The sequence below is a fragment of the Electrophorus electricus genome, chromosome 7, assembly GCF_041902795.1.
Source record: "Electrophorus electricus isolate QZ-2024a chromosome 7, ASM4190279v1, whole genome shotgun sequence".
Taxonomy (NCBI): domain Eukaryota; kingdom Metazoa; phylum Chordata; class Actinopteri; order Gymnotiformes; family Gymnotidae; genus Electrophorus; species Electrophorus electricus.
Genome location: NC_137503.1, coordinates 12,597,909 through 12,619,389, shown reverse-complemented (window position 1 = coordinate 12,619,389; position 21,481 = coordinate 12,597,909). Strand labels below are relative to the sequence as shown.

At 41.7% G+C, this 21,481-nt stretch overlaps 2 protein-coding genes across 8 annotated transcripts in view; both read left to right on the top strand.

Annotated features, from left to right (window-relative positions):
• kcnq2b (potassium voltage-gated channel, KQT-like subfamily, member 2b) overlaps nt 1-6,567 on the top strand; it is a 53,328-nt gene extending 46,761 nt beyond the window's left edge. For 5 of the 7 annotated variants that reach the window (XM_081717630.1, XM_081717634.1, XM_081717629.1 and 2 more), the window contains 2 exons: nt 501-624; nt 1,047-6,567. In XM_081717630.1, coding sequence (XP_081573756.1) covers nt 501-624; nt 1,047-1,778 — 856 coding nt within the window. In that variant the 3' untranslated portion in view covers nt 1,779-6,567. Of the gene's footprint in view, nt 1-500; nt 625-1,046 lie in introns of those variants that run through there. The other 2 variants (XR_014124549.1, XR_014124548.1) reach the window with 1 other exon arrangement.
• Nucleotides 6,568-13,216: 6,649 nt separating this feature from the next.
• LOC145658814 (uncharacterized) lies at nt 13,217-20,334 on the top strand. The gene is made up of 2 exons (XM_081718532.1): nt 13,217-19,542; nt 19,622-20,334. Exon 1 carries the CDS (start codon nt 17,970-17,972, stop codon nt 19,302-19,304), a length of 1,335 nt encoding a protein of 444 aa, XP_081574658.1. The 5' UTR covers nt 13,217-17,969; the 3' UTR covers nt 19,305-19,542; nt 19,622-20,334.
• The last annotated feature ends 1,147 nt before the right edge of the window (nt 20,335-21,481 follow it).

Sequence of the window (21,481 nt, the reverse complement as noted above, 5' to 3'; positions counted from 1 at the left end):
TGGTTTGAGATTGGCGTGTTGTTGATCAGCTTTCAGTTGTCAGAAGTGGGATGGTATCGCAAGGTGACTCTATTTAAAGGACGCTCCCTAATGTGGGGGGGTGGGGCATGAAGCCCTGCGTGAACTCCCTAGTGAGGAGCATGAGTGGAATGCTGGATGAATGGAAAATGTGTGAGGTACACAAGGAAGGCATGAAGTACAGGGATTTGCTCCCCAAAGGAGAGCAGTGTGATGTAGACCATCACTCAGAAAGATAAAAGTGTGATCTGGCTGCTATAGCAGAGTGCTGGCTCTTTGCTCTGGAGGTCAGAGCAGGCCTTCACTGCCTGCAAGACCTAGGTTTTAGACTGGATGTGGTTTCTGCCCTCAGCCTTTTTCACAACATTTAATTCTTTATACATGGACATATACAGCTTATGCAGCTTATTCTAATAGTTATCAATTTATTTTTGAATATATGCTATGTTCTAGATATTGTTTCTCTTTGCTTTTATTGGTAGAGTGGATCAGATTGTTGGCAGAGGTGCTCCAATCACAGACAAGGACCGTCCCAAAAGTTCTACAGAAGCAGAGATTGTAGAGGACCCCAGCATGATGGGAAGACTTGTGAAAGTAGAGAAACAGGTCATTAAACATTAATATCTTGGCAAGACTTTTAAGGACTCCATAACTTATCTCTGCTACCATAAGTGTCAACTTGTATGTATGCAAATGTAAAAATGTAAAAATATGGCAGCTCCTGTTCTCTCAGAAATGCTCATCCCTTTTCCAAGATCTGCTCTGAAAAGGTAATTTGCAAGTTTAGTTGTCTGAACTGAAGTGTACCCCATAAAGGGGATTTATTGCTTATTAATTTTTTAAGCTTGTCAGTTTCTAGCTAAAGCCTATATTTTATGTATGAATGATTTTATGTTGTCAATTCACAAGGAGGGTACATACTGACAATACTTAGAGGTTCACTTCTCTAAGTCTCTCTGGATGAGAGTGTATAAATGTAAATAGGAAGCTTGAGTTCAAGGCTACATGTTTTCCAAACTCTTCCATAGGTGATGTCAATGGAAAGGAAACTGGATTTCCTGGTTAACATCTATATCCAGCGAATGGGTATCCCACAGTCTGAAACAGATGCGTACTTTGGTTCCAAGGAGCCTGACCCAGCTCCACCATACCACAGCCCCGTTGAGCACATGGAGAAGTCTGGCTGTATTACCAAAATAATCCATTCCAACAGCTCCGCCGGCCAGAAGAACTTTGACGCCCCTCCCTCTGCTTATGTACACCAGAGCCACTGCCCTCCCTCCACTTCCTGTCACCCACACCCTCTACCTGAGCCCCCTCAGTGCACTTCCCCCAATGGTGATCCTTCCCTGGTGCGTATCCCACCTCCTCCTGCCCATGAGCGCTCCTCTGGTAGTCATAATGGTGGCGCACGAGGCGCTGGGCAGCACCATTCTTGTGGGAGTGGGTTGGACGAGGCCAAGCCCGGCACCCTATCCCAGCACCAGGCCGGTGCTGATAGCGACACCTCTATATCGATCCCATCAGTGGATCACGAAGAGCTGGAGCGCTCCTTCAGTGGCTTCAGCATCTCCCAGTCCAAGGACAACCTGGACTTCCTCAACAGCGCCTACTACAGCGGGGTGACGCACTGCCCCAAGGTCAGGCCCTACATCGCTGAGGCTGAATCTGACACGGACTCGGACCTGGGTGCCCCATCGCCACATTCCACCACCGGAGAAGGGGCTTATGGGGACAGGCCTTGGCCCGGCCCTAAGTAAGGCTTGAACTGATCTTACAAAATGGGATTTACTGCTGCTAACGGCAGCCTCCGAAGTCAAACCATGATCATTTTGGGCAAGAAGCTGTATTTGTATATGTTTAAAACCAGTGCTCTTTCTCAATATGCAGCTTTGATAACAGACCAGGATCTTGGTAGTAAAGCCAACTGACTAAATGTGCGACTTTCTGGTACTTCAGAATTACCTAAAAAGGTGATACCTGAAATGTTCTTTTTGGCATCTAAATGTATGCTTAAATCTAACTTTTAGCACAAACTATTCTTAGTACATACATTCACTCTCATATGTTTACTCATTCTGCCAGTGTTTGCCACTCACCAACAAATGATCTGGTCACTCCGAGACAAGAATTGTTCCATGTTGTCTGCATTAGCTCACAAATGTACTGCATAACACAAAAATATTCCAGCAGCAGATATCTTCCATTATGTCACTTTAATATTCTCTTTAGGAACAATATCACATTGTACTCCTCTAGTAAGTATGTACGAGTTTCATTTTAATTATATACAAAAGGTACAATATCACAATATCTCAAGTTTTAACATTTTTTTTAAGTTATCTCTTGTTTTATTAATTTGCATGAAACAAGAACATTTAAAATGGATGTAAAGAAATATTCTTATACATCGAACATGTGGCCTCAAGGAAGTAAAAAGGCTTGCTATTTTATGCAGACTTTTTTTATAACGAGAACTTTAAAGAAAATCTCTAAATATCATGTATAAACTATAACCATAAATAATGATGCTCCTTTAACAAATCAAAATGTATGCTGCAAAGTTACATCCTGTGAGGGGCTATTATTGTAATTCCAATGGGCAACCATAGAGTTCTGTCACTATGACAAACTGATGTAAGGTAAAAATATTTATTTAATTTTCTATTTATTAATTGCCTAATTCATTTTAAAGCCAAACTTTTTTGCAGCTTTCCAAGTGAACAGTTATTTTTTTCAGTTCATGGATGTGTATTATAAGCTGTGTACTATAGTCATTGCTTTCTCCTAGGACTAAAAACACATTCTAATATACTAATGCAACACATTTTAGCACCATTTGAAACTGTAGTCTTTTATTGCTCAGACATAGCAGGATATTTCCAGAGGGTACAAAAACGAACTCCTATACATGGGCTGATATTGCACACTTCTGAAGATGGTTGTAGTTGCAACAAGGGAATGCCAGTTGCGCAGTTGACAATGTGCACTGGATTGTTTTTTACTCTTTTATTCCCATTTTATGCAACTACCATTGAATCTTTTCTGTGTTACTCAAACACACTACTAGCATTGTTAAGAAAGGAGGAAGTGTGGAGAATGAATAGAGCTGAGCTCCGCCACTCAGAAATGCTTCGCCAATAGGAACGCGGCCATTTGTAGTCTCAGGATGGTCCAGCAGTGAAGCGCATATCATTCCACTGGGATTCAAGCTATGCCATTTGTAGAGTGCACTTGGCTTATTGTAAGCCTGTGCATGTGCAAATCATATGTAAGAATTGGGAGGGAATCAGTTTATCAGTTCTGCATTACTCAATGCTGTACTATGTTACATTTCTCAAGTGCACCTTCCGCAAAGTGCATCTCCAAAGAGGACAAGTTTAGTTTGCACCGTTTTGTCTTCCATCTGGCCTATGTTCATACAGTAGTACAGACATCGCCCTTTATTGCTGTTCTGCTAACCCCATACCATTTCCACAGGTAGAGGGTGTGCAACCCTTTTGGAGATGTGAAGATTGCCTAAATGTGGAGCAGTGGTAAAGTGATCATTTAAATTGGAATGAGGCATACTAAACAAATCATGCAATTTTTCAGATTTGAGCTTTGATGCGTCTAACAGAAAATGTGGCTAAAAGCTGAGCATGTAGGCTTTAAGCTAAACAGGCATGTAGGAAATGCCAGATACATTTCTCCTTTTCTCTTTTTAGCAAGAGTGACAGGAGTTATGTAAAATCATGTAGAAAGCTCAAAAGGCTTTTGAACACATAGACACAAGTCCAAAAGGTGTCTTGATGTGTTATACATCTTTGAACTGTCTGTCATAGTTAATGACTTGTGTTTTTACCGCATATCATCACAGCTGCCTTGCTTTGAGTTGAGAAAAGAAAAAAAATACATTGATTTTTTTCCAAAGAATATACTGTATTTTGCTAAATTGCTTTGGGTGTTAACGCAGATGCAAAGTTTGGTCCATGTTCTATGTTACGTGTCCTCTTGCTGCAAATCTGTTTTTAAAACCACTATGTGCTTGTGAATGTATTATTGAATGCTGTCTCTCACACACGCACACGCACACACACACACACACACACATACACACACACACACACACACACACAGAGTTGTGCTCATAAGTTTACATAACCTTGCCAAATTTGTGATTTTTTTGCTATTTTTTCAGAGAAGAATAATAATACAACAACTTTTCTTATTCATGTTTAGTGGTTGGGTCAAGCCATTTATTATCAAACAATTGTTTTTGCCCTTTTTAAAATCATAATGACAACAGAAACTACTCAAATGACCCTGATCAAAGTTTATATACCCTGTAAGTGCATGTTAACATGCACACAAGTGGACACACAGGTTTAAATGGCTACTAAAGGTAACCACCCTCACCTGTGATCTGTTTGCTTGTCAATAGGTGTGTGTGTATAAAGACAGACCCCTGCATGAGACATGGGGAAAGCAAAATAGTTATCAAAGGAACTGCACGAGAAGATAGTTGAACTTTATAAAACAGGAAAAGGATATAAAAAGATATCCAAGGAATTGAGAATGCCGATCAGCAGTGTTCAAACTCCAATGGAAAATGAGGGATTCTGCTGAAACCAAGCCAAGGTCAGGTAGACCAACAAAAATGTCAGCTACAACTGCCAGGAAAATTGTTCAGGATGCAAAGAAAAACCCACAAATAACGTCAGCTGTCATACAGGACTCTCTGATAAAAAGTGTTGTGGCTGTTTCAAGATGCACAATAAGGAGGCACTTGAAGAAAAATGGGGTGCATGGCCGAGTCGCCAGAAGAAAGCCCTTACTACGCCAATGCCACAAAGCAGCCTGCTCACAATATGCCAGACAGCACAGAGACAAGCCTCAAGATTTCTGGAACAAAGTTATTTGGAGTGATGAGACCAAAATTGAACTTTTTGGCCACAACCATAAACGCTACATTTGGAGAGAAGTCAACAAGGCCTATGATGAAAAGTACACCATCCCTACTGTAAAACACAGAGGTGGATCGCTGATGTTTTGGGGATGTGTGAGCTACACAGGCACAGGGAACTTGGTTAAAATTGATGGCAGGATGAATGCAGCATTTTATCAGAAAATACTGGGGGAAAATTTGCACTCATCAGCCTGGAAGCTGCACATGGGGCACACTTGGATGTTCCAACATGACAATGATCCAAAACGCAAGGCCAAGTCAACTTGTCATTGGCTACAGCAGAAAAAAAGTGAAGGTTCTGGAGTGGCCATCTCAGTCTCCTGACCTCAATATCATTGAGCCACTTTGGGGAGATCTTAAACATGTAGTTCATGCAAGACAGCCAAAGAATTTACAGAAACTTGAGGCATTTTGCAAAGAAAAATGGGCGGCTTTACAATCTGGGAAAATAAACTGCCTCATTCACAACTACAACAAAAGACTTCGAGCTGTCATTGATGTTAAAGGAAGCAATACACGGTATTAAGGACTAGGGTATGTAAACTTTTGATCAGGGTCATTTGGGTAGTTTCTGTTGTCATTATGATTTAAAAAGGGCAAAAACAATTGTTTGATAATAAATGGCTTGACTCAACCACTAAACGTGAATAAAAGAAAAGTTGTTGTATTATCATTATTATTCTCTGAAAAAATATTTAAAAATCACAAATTCAGCCAGGGTATGTAAACTTATGAGAACAACTGTACGCACACATACATAGACACACACATGGAGTACCTTGTTTTCCTTTGAGAAGAAGCCACTCTTACATTTATAAATAGGCTTTTTTTCACTCTTGGACTGGCAGGCATACACAGCCCACGATTACTGTCCCAGATGCACTGCAGTTTGGTTATGTAAGGTGTGACCTACACTTACAGCGAATGTAAAGCATTTGGATTTGCTGTAGGTTTGGTAAAACATCCATAAACTGTTACATATTTGCATCATCACATGATAAACATTGGGCCAGCCATTGTGTAATTGCTTGTTAAGAGCTAAAGGCTGGTGCAGAGTGGTGCTGTGTGATGAACAGAACGATTATACCATCACTGCACTCCAGAACATGGGTGGACATCTCTGCCAAATCCAGAACAAAGACAGGAGTCAGATACAAAGATGGAGCAAGTCTGTCAGAAGACACATACCAAGCTAGAGCAATACTTTACATATGTCATATATCCTTCAAGCCTTATGTTTTTATTTTTTACCAATGTCTCAAGTGGAGATTACATGATTTGTGTTTACATTTTTAAAAATATTTTACAATATCCCAGCTTTTAACAGGGAAAGAAAAAAGAAGTCATTGTCCTCCACAAAGTCTGTAAGTTTAATGTAACCATTTCAAAGACATCATGGCAATGTTTACTTTGTGCTGATGGTCGCCTGTCAGATCCATGATTGTTTTCCACAAAAAAGGCACTAATACTTGCCAGCATGTTTTAAACCGCTGAATGCCATAAATATAGCTTTTGATTATCATGTAGCATATCTCTTGTGTAGTTACTGAAATCCATGGACACATGGAAACTGTATAATAAACTTTGTATTATTAGACTGATTGATTGCTGCTTCGTGTTATTGTAATGTTGGCATCTTCTGCATATCACGCTAAGGTAGATAAGGAAGCAGAGACCGAGTGATGGTTTATCACCAAGTGTAATAACATTAGCCACTTCAGATTTCCTCGAAAGCACTCCTGTCTATCAGTAGATGTAGAAACATGCTAGTGATCATCATAGCACACACTTCTCACAGCTTTCTGTTAGTGCGAAAAGCGCAGAAGGAGCATACAAATTGATATGTCCTTGACACACAGTCCACAGAGAGCAACTGAAATGGATTTGATGGATGTTTCAGTTAATGCTCAGCTGCAGTGTGAGTTCCACAGGTAACATCCTTTTCAGAAACCCACAAACACATACTGACACGTGACACTTAATTTTTTTAAATCTCTGCCCTTTTCTCCTTGTCCTTTCACTTTAGAGGTTCATCCTCAACGTGTTAACTATCATAATTCCATCTAGTGATCTAGATGTTTCTTTATATGACATATAGTACCCTATAGTTAACAGTGTGTAACTGTGTCACTGCATCTTGGATTCGCACAGTTGATTTTGTATCTGTGTAGGTTAGGAATTATATGACTATTTTTCAAATGAAAGATTCTGTGAAAGTATAGATAAGGACAAATGCTTCATGTAAAACATTGCTCACAACTTAAATAGTTTTAACTTATAAAGACCAGATCAATGCAAAACGCCAAGGCTATGGACTTGGAGAGCAAATTGCTTATGTATGTATATCCTATTTATTCTAAGCAGTAATACCATTACAATTGAGGAATAAACCAGATAAGCTAAACATAATGCTAATGCACATTATGTGAATGTATAGTGAATAGTGAATGTTTTCTATTGCATATTCTATAAGCTAAATAAAGTAAATGATGGAATCTACACATCAACCATCAAAGACTCCTGATCCTGTCCTTAAAAACTCTGACACAGTTACGTTTTCTAGTTCTAATCTCATGTTCAATGCCTAACACTTGACTAACCAAATGGCTAGGCAATAGGTGATGGAGAGACTTGGAGTACAGTGAAAATGTAGACCACTGCATGCCCCTGAAAACAGCTAGAAACCTCAGAGCTAAATTGGTCATATCTATTTGCTGGCAAATGCATCTATTGTGTGGACCGCAATAGATTACAAAAATGTTATGAGGGCCAGAAAAGCACTGTAAATGTGTAAGGTGTAAAATCAAGGTCTAATGCGTGTAAAGGTTACAGAGGACAGGCCCATGAAGGCTTGGAGCCATACTTAGCAACACTAAAACATATAATGAAATATAATGTAAAAATACTCCAGTGCTAGTTTAATTACATAAAGTTAAATAATAATTGCTATTGTTAATGAAACTGGCAAAAGGCTATCAGTGGCTGGAGGTTGTCCTCTGTAATTTGACTAGAACCAGATACTTCTCCATGGAGTATCTGGAACCAGATACTACGTGAATTCATTGCTGGAAGAGTTGGACACTCCTTTATGAATTGCATGGAGTCTGAGCATTTTCATTTAGTGTTAAAAGTCAGACCATCTTCTCTAGGGCAGTTCTCTAATGGCCATATGTGACCATATGTGTGCTTGTGTCTGTGCGTGCACTTATAATGACGGTGGGGTGGGGGGTGGGGTGAAGAGGACAAAAGAGTGCTTGTGCAAATTAAACTTCTTAATGATTAATGAAAATTTTCAGCAAGTTGAGAAGAACCAACTGTTCTTAGAAGGGAAACGATGGTGAAACCTCAGAGGAAGAACAAAGCAACAGGAGCCCACTGGTGCCCCTGAGCAGTACGGCAGTCCAGCTCTCTCACGCTGCAGGAATAGAAGGCTTGAGTCATCCCATCAGGCCCTTTTCTCTTGTGCTTTATCATCTCTCCCTCCCTCCCACCCTCTCTCTTTTGTTTTTAGAGAACACCTATACAGATTGAATATAAGCTCCAGAGGACTCTCTTTACTGGCTATAATAAATTGACCTTGTACCATTCCCTCGTAAGTGACGCAGGGCACTATAGCCTGTCTATTGGCCAGCTCATCGATGTGGTGACAACCAACAAACCCACACATTCTCATGAGGAACAGAGAGCTACATCAATGAAGGCTTTTCTTTGCCACTGTCACTGCTATTTAATATTTTATTGGCCATCGGTGTATTAACCACACTGGTCCAGTGTGATGTAGATATCTCAATTTAATTATTTTCCTATTGAATGTTACCATAAACATTAGCTAGTGGCTTGTTCCTTTATGCTTTCTGCCAGGAGCATAAGATTGGAGTCATGACTACAAACATGTGGGTGAAGTAAGTGTTTCCCCATTTGAAACCATGACGTTGATGCTCTGTTACACAGTATGACTCATATTCAAAGTAACTGCATAGCTGTTCTTCATGCAGCTACTTTCTCCTTTTACCATGCCGAAAGGAATGAAATGATAATAAGTCACACTGGATCCTGGACATTACTGTAGATTCTCCTCTACCCTATTGATTATTCCAATGGAAAACTCACATACTGCTATGAAATAAATGTCTTTGAATGTTTGAAGGGATAAATGAACATTCTACTGACACGTTTGTGAGTTACTGAACTGTCATGGTCTGGAAATCACAGTAATACAGTACAGAGACACACACTACAGTCTTTTCTGCAGATCTGAACACGCGCTATAGTTTGTGAAGTTCGTGTTCTTGGTGGTAGGAAGGCACCAGGACGATATGGAGGTAGTGACGACTCATTTGTTGTATAGAACTGAACCAGCTGTCCTTGAATTTTTTCAGTTGTTATATGAAGCACATATTTAACATGATACATTCTCATAGATATATTACATCACCTGGTAATGATGTAACAGAAGTGAACAACAGTTCGAATCCAGCATGACAACACCTTTTCAGTAAAGATCAGTCTCTGCAGTAACATATGATCAAAGCCTACTTGTTCCTTAATGGGCAAGATGTTTTAAAATCCCCATGTCATACACGAGGGCTGATGCACTGATATTAACTTGTTCCCCTTCGACCATCGGAACTGCCCTCTGAAGTACCTCTTAGACCTACGACTGTAGTAGGACTGACCTGCTCAAGAGTGGAACAAAGTGGGCCAGATGGGCTACCGGGAGAGTAGCTAGGCCTTATTACACTGAAGATGTCTGAGTGCTCCATGGAGACCTACTCCATCATCAGAAGATTGATTTTGTTCCACACACATACTTGCTCAAACTACCTCCATCCCCTACTCCTCCTACAATGGTATAAACCCTTTTAATAATGTTGACTCAGTTATTTGTCTGGTAAACTGTGATATAGCCAAACTATCTTATTAAGATAATAGCTGCTACAATTGCATGTAATAATAGATTACCACTAAGACAAATAAAGTTGAGATATATAGTCGGTGTTGTTCTAGCTGATGTTAACATAGTACTTAGGGCACACTTTGTAGGCGTGCTTAAATACAGCAATTATTTAACTAATGTTACATCTTGTTTTTGAGGAAGCTACATCTAAATTTGTGCTTACTATGTGTATGTAATTGCATGCCTGTATCACTGATCTGTGTTTAAGAAAGTTTAGTTTAGAGGATTAATCTCATGTTGCCGTGTTTGATTTTCTGCTGCTTGACTGTGTTGGTGTTCTTAGCTTTGGTCTGCACTAGAACATGCTGGTCACCGTTTTTGTCACTATGTGCATGTTCATTGTCCATTACCATTCACCATTCATTTAACGTCCAGCCGGGTAAGGTGGCACTTTCTTGATGTTTTCCAAGGTTCCTGTTCAGATGGCACCCTCTTGTGTCGGACAAGAATAACAGCAGATCTGCACATTTTAAACAGAAGAGGAAACCGAGTGGTCCACCTTCCAGTGAGAGAGACAAAAAGGAAGTGCAAGGTTATCATAACTCCCAGCAGAATAATCTGAATCCCCAATTGCTACATTCACTCTTCCATCAGGAATATCCTTGGGATATCCTTGGCCAGGGTGAGCACACAGATAGTAATGCTACCACCAGTGCTGCTGCTTGCATGACAGAATACTACAAGGACTGAGATAGCACAAGGACTGAATAATACTTCCAAGGACTGAGTAGGACACACAAAGTCATTAGGCCAATTTTATGTATGGTCTTTAGCTAGAAACTTTACAGTGACTTGTAACAAGTAAAACTGAACACAGTAGTTTAAAAGGCAGTAATGCCTAATAGTTTTACAAGGAATTTAATGAGCTAGAAGGAATTTAATGAGCTTTACTAGGTTAGAATTCATTGCACTTTGGTCTTCTCATATACTGTATAGTAGGAAGCAAGTTGGGTCTTAATACTACAAAATGCTACCATCAGGAAGGATGTTTTTATCTCATTGTTGCAACATGTCATTATGTATCTGTAGTACTGCATTATATCTGATATGCAATGTGGTTCATGAAAGAGCAATGATTTTTCTTTAATAAAGTTTTGGTTATTTTCCAATACTTCCTCCTTTGCTTCTTGATAAAAGAAGAATAGAAGCATGCAATCATAGTGATAGCTTCCTGCAAATATTAATACTAGATGTCATTCTGGTTACTTTTCTTTCTCCATTATTGAACTGAATGATATGGTCAATTAAAACTACAAAACATTCAGCTAAGTCTTAATAACAAAGCCAGGAAAATAATATATTAAGAAATATGACAAATAAGTAGTTTTTCTCCAAAAATACCAGTCTGTTTGCAAAAGTGCTGAACAATAAACAGAAACCTTTTCTCCAGATCCATTGTATTTTGAGGCTGTCTAGTTGTCTCTGATGGGTCATTTTCACGCTTTTTTAAATAACTATGATGTGTTCTATTTGGGGGCTGTCAAATATAGACACCACAAACAATATGCAAAGGTACACTCTCTCATGGTCAGTGTGTGGTGTGCTACTGCAGCCCCAGGATACACACATATGTAGATTTTTTAAAAAAAACAGGGTAAAGAGAGAACCATGTTGCAAGATTGGCAACTCGTGTTCAAATTCAAATATTAAAAAAATAAAAATCTAGTAATTAAATGTATTAGTCTAAATTTAAAAATTAGAAAACAGCCATGTACCTCACAAGGGAAGATCTAAGAAAAGCACTGTCTGTTCCTGAGAGACAAAGAACAAGTCAGATGAAAAATGAGACAAAGTGACACAGAGAACAAAGTGGAGGTGTCACTGCTGCTGACATGCACCTTTCCTGGAGAAGGAGCAGGTTGTGCTAAGCCCTGGACCTCCTCATGCGACCAGCAATGAAGGAGAAGATGATGACCATCTGTAACATGCTGTATACAGAGCGAGATGCAAACGGGTAGAACCCAAAAAGGGGATTTTGATGAAAAGCAAAAAAACAGAGTGATCATTCAAGATATCCAAAAACACAGTTGGAATGATCGTTAGAGATACCTGAAATACAAGAGCCGTCTAGTTAACAATCCATTGAAGACGTCCATAACGTCTTTGAGGATATCTTAAAAAGAACTTTAGACTAATCCTAAATCAAACCCAAGATATCTTTAATTCAGTTTTGACAAGTCATAATTTACGTTCACGATATCTACAATTTAATTTGCACTAGTAGTAGTTTATTTTCCGATATTTAAAAATATATATTTAAGATATCTTAAATCATGAAAAAATTAAGATAGCTTTAATTGGACTAATGACTAATCAAAAACAAAGTCAGACTTCCCACCCTGCAAAAACCCATTTCAGGGAGGTAGCATTCCCCTCAGTAATTACTGATAAAGCCTTACAGATAAAGTTATTACTGAAATAATTAAATTAAGACACTATATTTAATTTAGTGGCATATCTATATAAATTCGAATTAATATGTTTTCTATGGCTTGGCTCTGCTGGTTTGTAAGACTTAGCTGGGCTAAACTAGGCTAAACTTGTTAGCTAGCCAGATAACAAGCTACCCAATCCAAACATCAAAGCATCAATTTTGGTGAATATTCCTACCCATGGTGTCTTAAATTCAATTCCATGAACAATAGGCCTTAAAAATCATTTCAGTGTTTCTGTTTTGTTAAAATTTAATTGTACTTGTTGGGGAAATTTACTTTGCTTCGCTTTACTTTGTGTTTCTATAGTCACAGCATAAGTCTAGATAGGCGTGAGAGGCAAGGACATCAGCGGCTCACGTGGTTATACCCATAGAGACAGAAGAAGACTGTTCTAACCGTAGAGATAGAAGACGCCACCTGCGCTCAGGCTAACCAAAACATAAAGTTCAGATACCTTGTAGGAGCTGTTTTTTCTTTCTTCTTTCTTTTCGTCTCTGTGTATAAGGGGAGGGGGACTTGTACCTCGAGGCAGTTCTCTTTCTCTGTTACCCAGGGGAACTCAATAAACTTTTTACTACTCAATGCATAAGGCTGTCTGTGTTTGATGTGCTCTCATTTTTCCAACCACAATTTGGCGTAGTCAGCAGGATGAGCAGCTCCCTCGCTGAAGAGGGAAAATCACTGAAGACGCTCTTTGGCAAGGCTGAGCTGGGAGGGAACACCCAGTCGGGGAAAAGTACCGCCAGAGTGAAGGTGTTTTCCCTCATCTTCAAAAAGTACCGTGAGTGGGAGAGAGCAGTGATTGTGTAAGTACACAGACGTTTATATTCCCTCTGTGCGACCGTTCGGGAGTTCTCCTCTAGCATAAGAATATTTCAGAAGTACTTGAAATAGCTTTGTTACAACGGTGCAAAGTAAAGTGAAACAGTAGCCTGCTGAGAGTGAGGCACTTATTGCTCAGACGTGAGATTAGGGACGTCTAAGAGACGTAATAGGTCCGGACCTGGGAGGAGAATCAGTCTAAGAGTGAACGGCGCATAAGATACGTTAACGGGACTAAATTACAGCAGCGCATGCATGGAGAGAGTAATAGAATGGGATCCCTAAATATTAAATTAATGCAATATGACCCGTCCGAGTGGAACCAGCCCTTACAGAAAGACATGCGAAGGGACTATGGGGAGAGAGCCGTAAAGTGGTTGCCCATATGGGTAGATTGTTATGGGTTCCCTCGGAACGGGAGCTTGAGTGTGAAACTGCTTAATAATATACTTAGACGTATGGAAAAACGACCATGGGATTCTGCTCAGCGTAAGGTATGGGATAGACACCATGGGAATAGTATAGCAAGTCTTAAAATGTGGATAACAGGAAAAAACAAACAAACAAACAAACTAAGGGGGCTGGGAGGGAGGATGAATCTAATTCCACTTCTCAGTGTGTGTCCTCCAGAGCCGATCCCGATCTCGACTCCCCTCCACCGCAACGGAAACCAGCAGCCGTGGTGCCTGATCCAGTGGCAGCGGAACGTCCACTCACCTATGGACTGCCTCAAGCAGGACCACACACTGGTCTCTTAGATGAAGCCCACGCCATAGAACGAAGGCATCACCCTCAGAGCGGTTAACCAGGAAATGGACACCTCGTTCGGACTCAGCAGACTGGCTGAAGACTATGCCAGACATCATGAAGATCAAATTCAAAGAACAGAGCAGACAACATGGATCAAGCCATGTTCACCATGATGCACCAAGTGGCTCCCAGGGGGAGAGGACGAGAAAGGGAGCAAGATGCTCCAGGAGGAAGAGACATGTCATAGAGAAATCGATGTTACAACTGTGGAAAAGAAGGACATTTTTCCAGAGACTGTCCAGACCCAGATGGCCAAGCCGCGAGAAATGATCTGGAAGAGGTGGACTGATGGGCGGAGGAGAGGCGGGACGGCTGTGAGAGACCACCAACCCCATCAGACAAAAGGAAAGTGCCAGATTTTTACTCTATGTATTCTCAGCTATTAAGTACGGGACCCCTAGCATTACCCCAAGTAATTTTAACAAATGAAGTTTTTAGTAGATAGCAGTGCCACGCACTCAGTAATTCAAGCAAAGGGAATTAATGTACCAATTACTAATAGAACGGTGGCTATAATGGGTGCGAATGGAACGGTGGTGCATGAGAGAATGTCTATGCCTCTCCAATGTCAGGTGGGGGAATGAGAGTTTCGACATGGATTCCTTATTTCCTCTGTGTGCCCAATCAACCTGCTGGCTCGAGATTTGATGTGCAAATTGAGTTGTACTTTAGTAAGCTCCCCAAAGGGACTCAGTGTTACCTTCACGGAAGGTGAAGCCAGTGCACAGATGGTGCAGCTGGGAGAAGGGGAGCTGGGATATATCTACGAGTGGGGGTTGCAAGGGGGGTCAGGGAAAATAACCGAACACATGGTCGAAACCGCCAGAAGGGCAACTAAGGGTAAATTTACTTATATGGATGCAGAATGTTTGCTTGTGACTGCCTATGTTTCCGATGGTCCAGATAAGCAGTACGCAGAAGCTTTTTTCCGTCATGAAAACCTAGAGACCATTAGAACTAAATATTTGTGTTGGGATGATGATTTTGTAGCTGTGTAAATTGAACTGTCTGATGAACAGAAACGGTGGTATGATGTTGAATACTCCTTCCCCCATGTCTCACTAGGCAGAAATAATCCTTTTAGACAATGGCGGGAGGTGGGACTGTGGATAAGACGACTGAGTCATCTCCACAGATGGGAACCCACTGAACAACCCACTATTTACTATAATGCAGGAGTAGATGCATTCCGAATGACTCTGCCGTATGTAATTACGGCTAACAGAACTGTAGAGCTTACCTCACCTCATCAGAGTGCACCCTTGACTAACTTTATAGCATCGGAATCCGAGCATGATAATTATTTGAGCGAGGTACCCGATATTTTATGGGCTAAAGGGAAAAAGGATGTGGGATTAATCAAAAGTTGTGAGCCAGTGCAGATTACGCCAAAGGGCGCATACAGACCGAAACAACCCCAATACCCGTTGAAAAAGGGAGGCCATAGAAGGTATTAGACCAGTATTCCAATCCTTTCGAGACGCCGGTGTAATAATACCATGCCCATCCTTGCCTGTCCCTATTTTTCTGTGAAGAAACCAGGGCATGATGAGTGGAGATTTGTACAAGGCTTACAAGCAGTAAATGCAGCAGTACAAGCAAGGGCACCTGAAGTGCCAAATCCGCACACCATATTGTCACAAATACCACATGACACTCGATGGTTCACCATTGTGGACCTGGCGAATGCTTTCATTGGTGTATCAGTACATCCACATAGCCAGTATTGGTTTGCTTTTTCCTTTGAAGGAAAACCCTACACGTTTACGCGCCTCTGTCAGGGCTATTGTGAATCGCCAACCATTTATAATGCAGCATTAAGACAAAGCTTAGAAGGTCTTACCCTTCCTGCATGCACAACTCTGCTGCAATACGTGGATGATTTATTATTAGCGGCGCCAACAGTGGAGTTGTGCAAGCAAGCCACCTTATGCCTGTTGAAACATTTAACTGCAGAAGGGCATAAAGCTAGTAGAGCAAAATTACAGAGTTGTAAAGAGGAAGTAACTTTCTTGGGCATATCATTAAGGGGAATACACACAGGCTGTCTCACAACCGAGCACAAGCTATAATTTCGCTACCTAAACCGACCACAAAGAAACAGGTGTTATCTTTTTTAGGCATGTGTTCCTACTTTCGCATGTTTATTCCGTCCTATGCAGAACTGGTGGAACCACTACGAGCCATCATTCCCACCAAAGCTGGGAATGCGGTGCAGTTGGCACAAGGGCTACCAGCTTGCCTCAGAGCAATAGCAGCTGCCAAAAAGGCCATACTAGCCTCAAGAGATATAGTGGCATACTCCCCTCTTACTTTTTTAGTCCCACATGCAGTACACCGAATACTGCAGGACCAGAGAGTATCAAACTTATCAGCCCAGCGATGGCTGCGATACCACACCACCCTCTTACACATGCCTAACATAACTGTTAAAAGGTGTACAACACTGAACCCAGCTACACTCCTTCCTACGGAGGAGGATGGAGACCCACATGACTGCACAGCAGTCTTAGCTGAGGTATGTACAGCGCGGGTTGATCTTTTTGAAGAAGCCATAAGTAACCCAGACCTATGCCTCTATGTGGATGGGTCAGCAAGCAGGGACAACACCGGGGTCAATAGGGCAGCGTACACTGTAGTAACAGATCATGAAATACCCAAAACAGAAGTGTTACCAGTAGCACTAACGGAAGCATGCAAACTAGCTGCAGACAAAACTGAGCAAAGGGGGAATCGTAGACAGCAAATCAAAGTATTGGTCTGCACCAGGAATCACAACACTTACCCCAAAATTTTTGTTCCAGCTGTCTTGTTTGTGTGCAGCACTCCCCCAAGGGAACCACCACGCAGACCCCAGTGGCGGGACACCCGCCAGCAACCGAACCATTTTGACATTAAATGGTTGACTTTGTTGAATTAACCCAGGCAGAGGATAAGTACATGCTGGTGTGTGTGTGTATGTTCAGCAAGTGGGTAGAAGCGTTTCCCACGACCAAGCAAGACGCACAAACGGTAGCTAAGATGTTCCTAAGAGAAATCATTCCTAGGTGGGGCCTACCAAAGCGCATCTCAAGTGACAACGGCACACTGTTTGCACATCAAGGCCTTATAGAACTAACCAAACATCTATGTATTGACATGAAGAAACATTGCAGTTACCACCCAGCTAGCGAAGGGGCGGTGGAGCAGGCTAATGGTACTCTGAAAGCGGGATTAGCAAAAATATGTCAACAGACAGGACTTAACTGGGTCCAGTGTTTACCATTGGTCCTGTGGCAGATGCGGACCAGACCCCAAAAGCGCACGATGCTCAGTGCCTTTGAGACGGTTTTCGGCAGACCACCCAACACGGGTGTAGGGCCTCCGCTGACAGATAGCGTACTCCTAAATGATTCCATGGTACAGTACTGTATGTCATTGCCCTGTCCATTGTATGCAAACAGGTGCAAGCTGTCTTGCCGAGCCCCGCAGACAAGCACCTGCATGACATCGCTCCAGGCGACTGGGTATTGGTGAAAAATCTCAGACGAAAGCGGTGTAACCAAGCACGGTGGACAGGACCACACCAAGTCCTGCTAACAACCCACACTACTGTCAAAATAGAAGGACGAGGAACCTGGGTACACCACACACACTGTAAGAAGGCTCAGACACCAGCCCCAACTCCAAGCAGCAGCACCCCAACAGACTAGGTCGGAACTGTGTTGAGAAGGGTGTTGAAGGCAAGGCCTTCCCTTTCGACACTCGGAACCGTCAAGAAACCTATAAGATGGGTGTGTCAGTGCTTGTGATACTTGGGGTCTGGCATAGTATTCACTTGAGTACATCCGAACGTATAACCTGGGACACCTCGTCCTCCGGTTATTGGACCAGGCTAAGCAACGGCTATTTTAGTACCACTAACAAGGAATGAATTCCTTGGTACCAAGCCTTCAATAAGCCAGTGCAGCAGACAATTACAGGTCACCTGAGAGAGGACATGACAAAGCAGTGTCACGTTATCAGGGTTCCATCAGATTCTTATGATTATTCTGCAAATAGAAAATATGTATGGGACATCAGAACTAATAGTGAAGTTAAGCAATCAGCCAATCTAACCATTGCCAATGCGCCCGGGGATGGCAATGCCATTCCGATAACGTTACAAGGAAACTGGAATATGACTAACCCCAACGGTAGCTATCTGTGCTGTATAGAAAGGGTGGGTGCTGACATTTGTGCGCCACTGACACTCGTAGCACTGCCACGTAGAGTAGATCACATTCAGCTAACACGTAGACTGCATGTTGATATGGACGATGAGTCTCACGACTTGTTGGGAGCATTGTTACCGTTCCAGGGCCCCATAACCACTGAGGCAGAATGCTTAGCAGCGAAATGCCAACATAATACAGCATATATGTCAGCCATAGTACATACCCAAAATTGTCTGGTGTGCCAGAACACCAGCGTCCCATGGACTGTAATTCCTTTGAAAAAGGCAGACGTAGGAGCAGTGAACATGACACTCTCTATGTGCCAGGTGATTAACCAGACCTCACACTGTTCCAGCCCCACTGACCCTGCACCACCAAAAATGATGCTGCATGTGGCAGCTGGAAAGGGTAGGATATGTGCATGTCAGATGAAGCAGCAGGTAACTGTAGGTTGGTCTAGGTGCATCTACTATGTGCAGGTGCACAGCAATGGCACTTGCAGTAACTCCAACGGCAGCTCCCTGTGGAACTGCTCCATGACAACCCCGCAGGGATATCGGAATGTGATGTGGGTCTGTGGTTTGGTAGCGTACGGTGAATTAGCACATAATTGGACTGGTTGTTGTTATCCAGCTGTAGTGCGCCCAAGGACGCAGGTGTATACACTTCCCCATGCCAAGCAGCACAGGGTGAGGAGAGACATAACCAGCACAGACTATTGTGGTAGACTCCTGAGGGACCCATGGACCACTCCGGGTGAAACCATTGGCTGGTCCCTTTTCCTGGGTGGTGGCACAGTAGCAGCCCTGCAAAAGATCAGTGGCTTAGCTTATCAGTTACTGCAAGTAGTTAATGACACCTTAGCAGCTATAGGTGACTTAAAGCTAGAACAACAAGCAATAAGGGCAGCAGTGCTACAACATAGAATGGTATTAGATCTCTTAACCATGAAGGAAGGTGGAGTATGCAAAATGATCAACACTTCCTACTGTTTTTATATTCCAGATCTTGGCGCTAATATTACTGATTATATGAATCATATGCGATCTGCCTTCACTCCACCGCCTGCAGTTCCAGTTGGATTCTGGGACTGGCTGACGGCCTGGTTGGGCAGTTGAGCAGCGAACCTAGCGGCTGTAGCATTGCCCATTCTGCTACCCATTCTTCTTCTGTGTTTACCTCCTTTTTTGTCATTGTGTGTTAGACGTCTCTCTAGTGTGTTCACCATGCCAGCTCTCAGCGATCTTGCCGCTGACCGACCCCACGTCTGTGAGGACGTTCCGCCCCCCGAGACGGGCGGTGTTGGTGGCTCGCTCCAGGACATCGTAGTGCTCTTCTCTGAAGAAATGTGTGATGGTGTGTGATATAGAAACAAAGGGGGAAATGTTGTGGAAATTTACTTTGCTTCGCTTTACTTTGCTTTGTGCTTCTATAGTCGCAGCATAACAGTCCGTAGATAGGCGTGAGAGGCAAGGACATCAGCGGCTCACGTGCTGTTCTACCCAGAGACAGAAGAAGACTGTTCTAACCGTAGAGATAGAAGACGCCACCTGCACTCAGGCTAACCAAAACATAAAGTTCAGATACCTTGTAGGAGCTGTTTTTTCTTTTTTCTTTTTTCTTTTCTTCTCTGTGTATAAGGGGAGGGGGACTTGTACTGCGAGTCAGTTCTCTTTCTCTGTTATACAGGGGACAGAACTCAAACTTTTTACTACTCAATGCATAAGGCTGTCTGTGTTTGATGTGCTCTCATTTTTCCACCACAGTACTCAAGTTCATCAAAACGTATGCATTCAAGATCGGTAGTCAACACTGTTAATATTAAAAATACAAGGCCTACTACAGAACTTGGAGTAACGTCTTTACTTAACTGCACATTTTCCTGTTTGGAATCCATATATTATAGATGAACGCAGTTCACTTTATTCTTACCTGTAACACTGACCCGTAGAGATAAATCTAATGAGATCCTTGAACTTCACAGTTCCAAGTTAGATTTATAAAGGCAAGTTAGCAACCTAGTATCTAATCTAACAGAAACTGTTAGAATAACAATCAATTTAATCATGTAATTATTTCCACCTAAAACTGACCTCTATATTGGTTTAACTATGTACTCTCTTTTATACCTGCAATGCCTATTTGAATATTAAAGGATGACTCCAAATTCTTTTTAAAAGTCTTTAAAAACTTTCCACTATTTTAGAATTAATTTATCTTTAGTTTTTTTCTCCCATTCAGCAGTTCTTGTGAATTTTAATAAGCCTACTGAAATTTCATGTAACGTACAAGAGGAATGAAAATATGAGTAAATGAATGAATGAATGAATTAATGAATACAATGCCAGGTGGGTGCAGAGTCTCAGAAATGCATCTTTGATGGGGATATCCTTTCATCACCTCCATCAGAGCTACAGGGTGTGCAATGCACATTTTCACCCTAGCAAGAAACCATTTAATGTGTATGTGTATGGTAATTCACTGTACTAGAATTACCACTGAAATTCCGCTACTCTCAATACCTGATCTGATACCATGGCAAAACAAGAACACACTCCCATTCAGAACACATGAGCTCAGAAATTAGAGAAGGTTGAGAGAGAGAAGGCAGAACATTGTTCAGCAGCAGGGGTGAGAAGGGTGTCCCTGTAATCGGATGTACGGAGAGCAGAGGGAAAATACTGGTTAATTTTGGTTATCTTTTCTTTAAAGAATCTAAAAAAACCTTCACGTTGTTCAAGAGTTCCAGATGGAGAAGATGGAGGCTGAAGGAGTTTATTAATAGTGGAAAAGAGTGTTTGGGGACCACTGATCACAGATGAAATAAGATATATAACTATGCACATGGTCCGAATAGGCTACTTTATGAACAGTGAGACCAGTTAAGGATTTAAATAGACAAAGTATGTCTACGAATGATAACTGAGTTTTGTAAATACTGCAGCAATGCACATCAGCATGGAAGAATCAGCATGGAAGAGAAGAATGCCCAGATTTCAACAAAATCTGATGCTTGCGTGGGACTGCAAACCTCTTCACAAAAGTATGTATGTAGTGAAAACAGGACGAGTAGAGTGGAATCACCAGAGACTGTATGACATACAGCAGATGGACAGATCTGTTCAACATGTACTGTTGGCTATGCCTTATCGCATGGAAAGAAATCATTTTTTCAACCTTGTACTGCAGGAAAAAAACAGATGGCAACTAGTAATGTTATGCGCCAAAAAGACACAATTAAATTAGCCCCAAAAGGTATCAGGATGTTTTCTGCAGCTCACTGGTGGGTATCAGG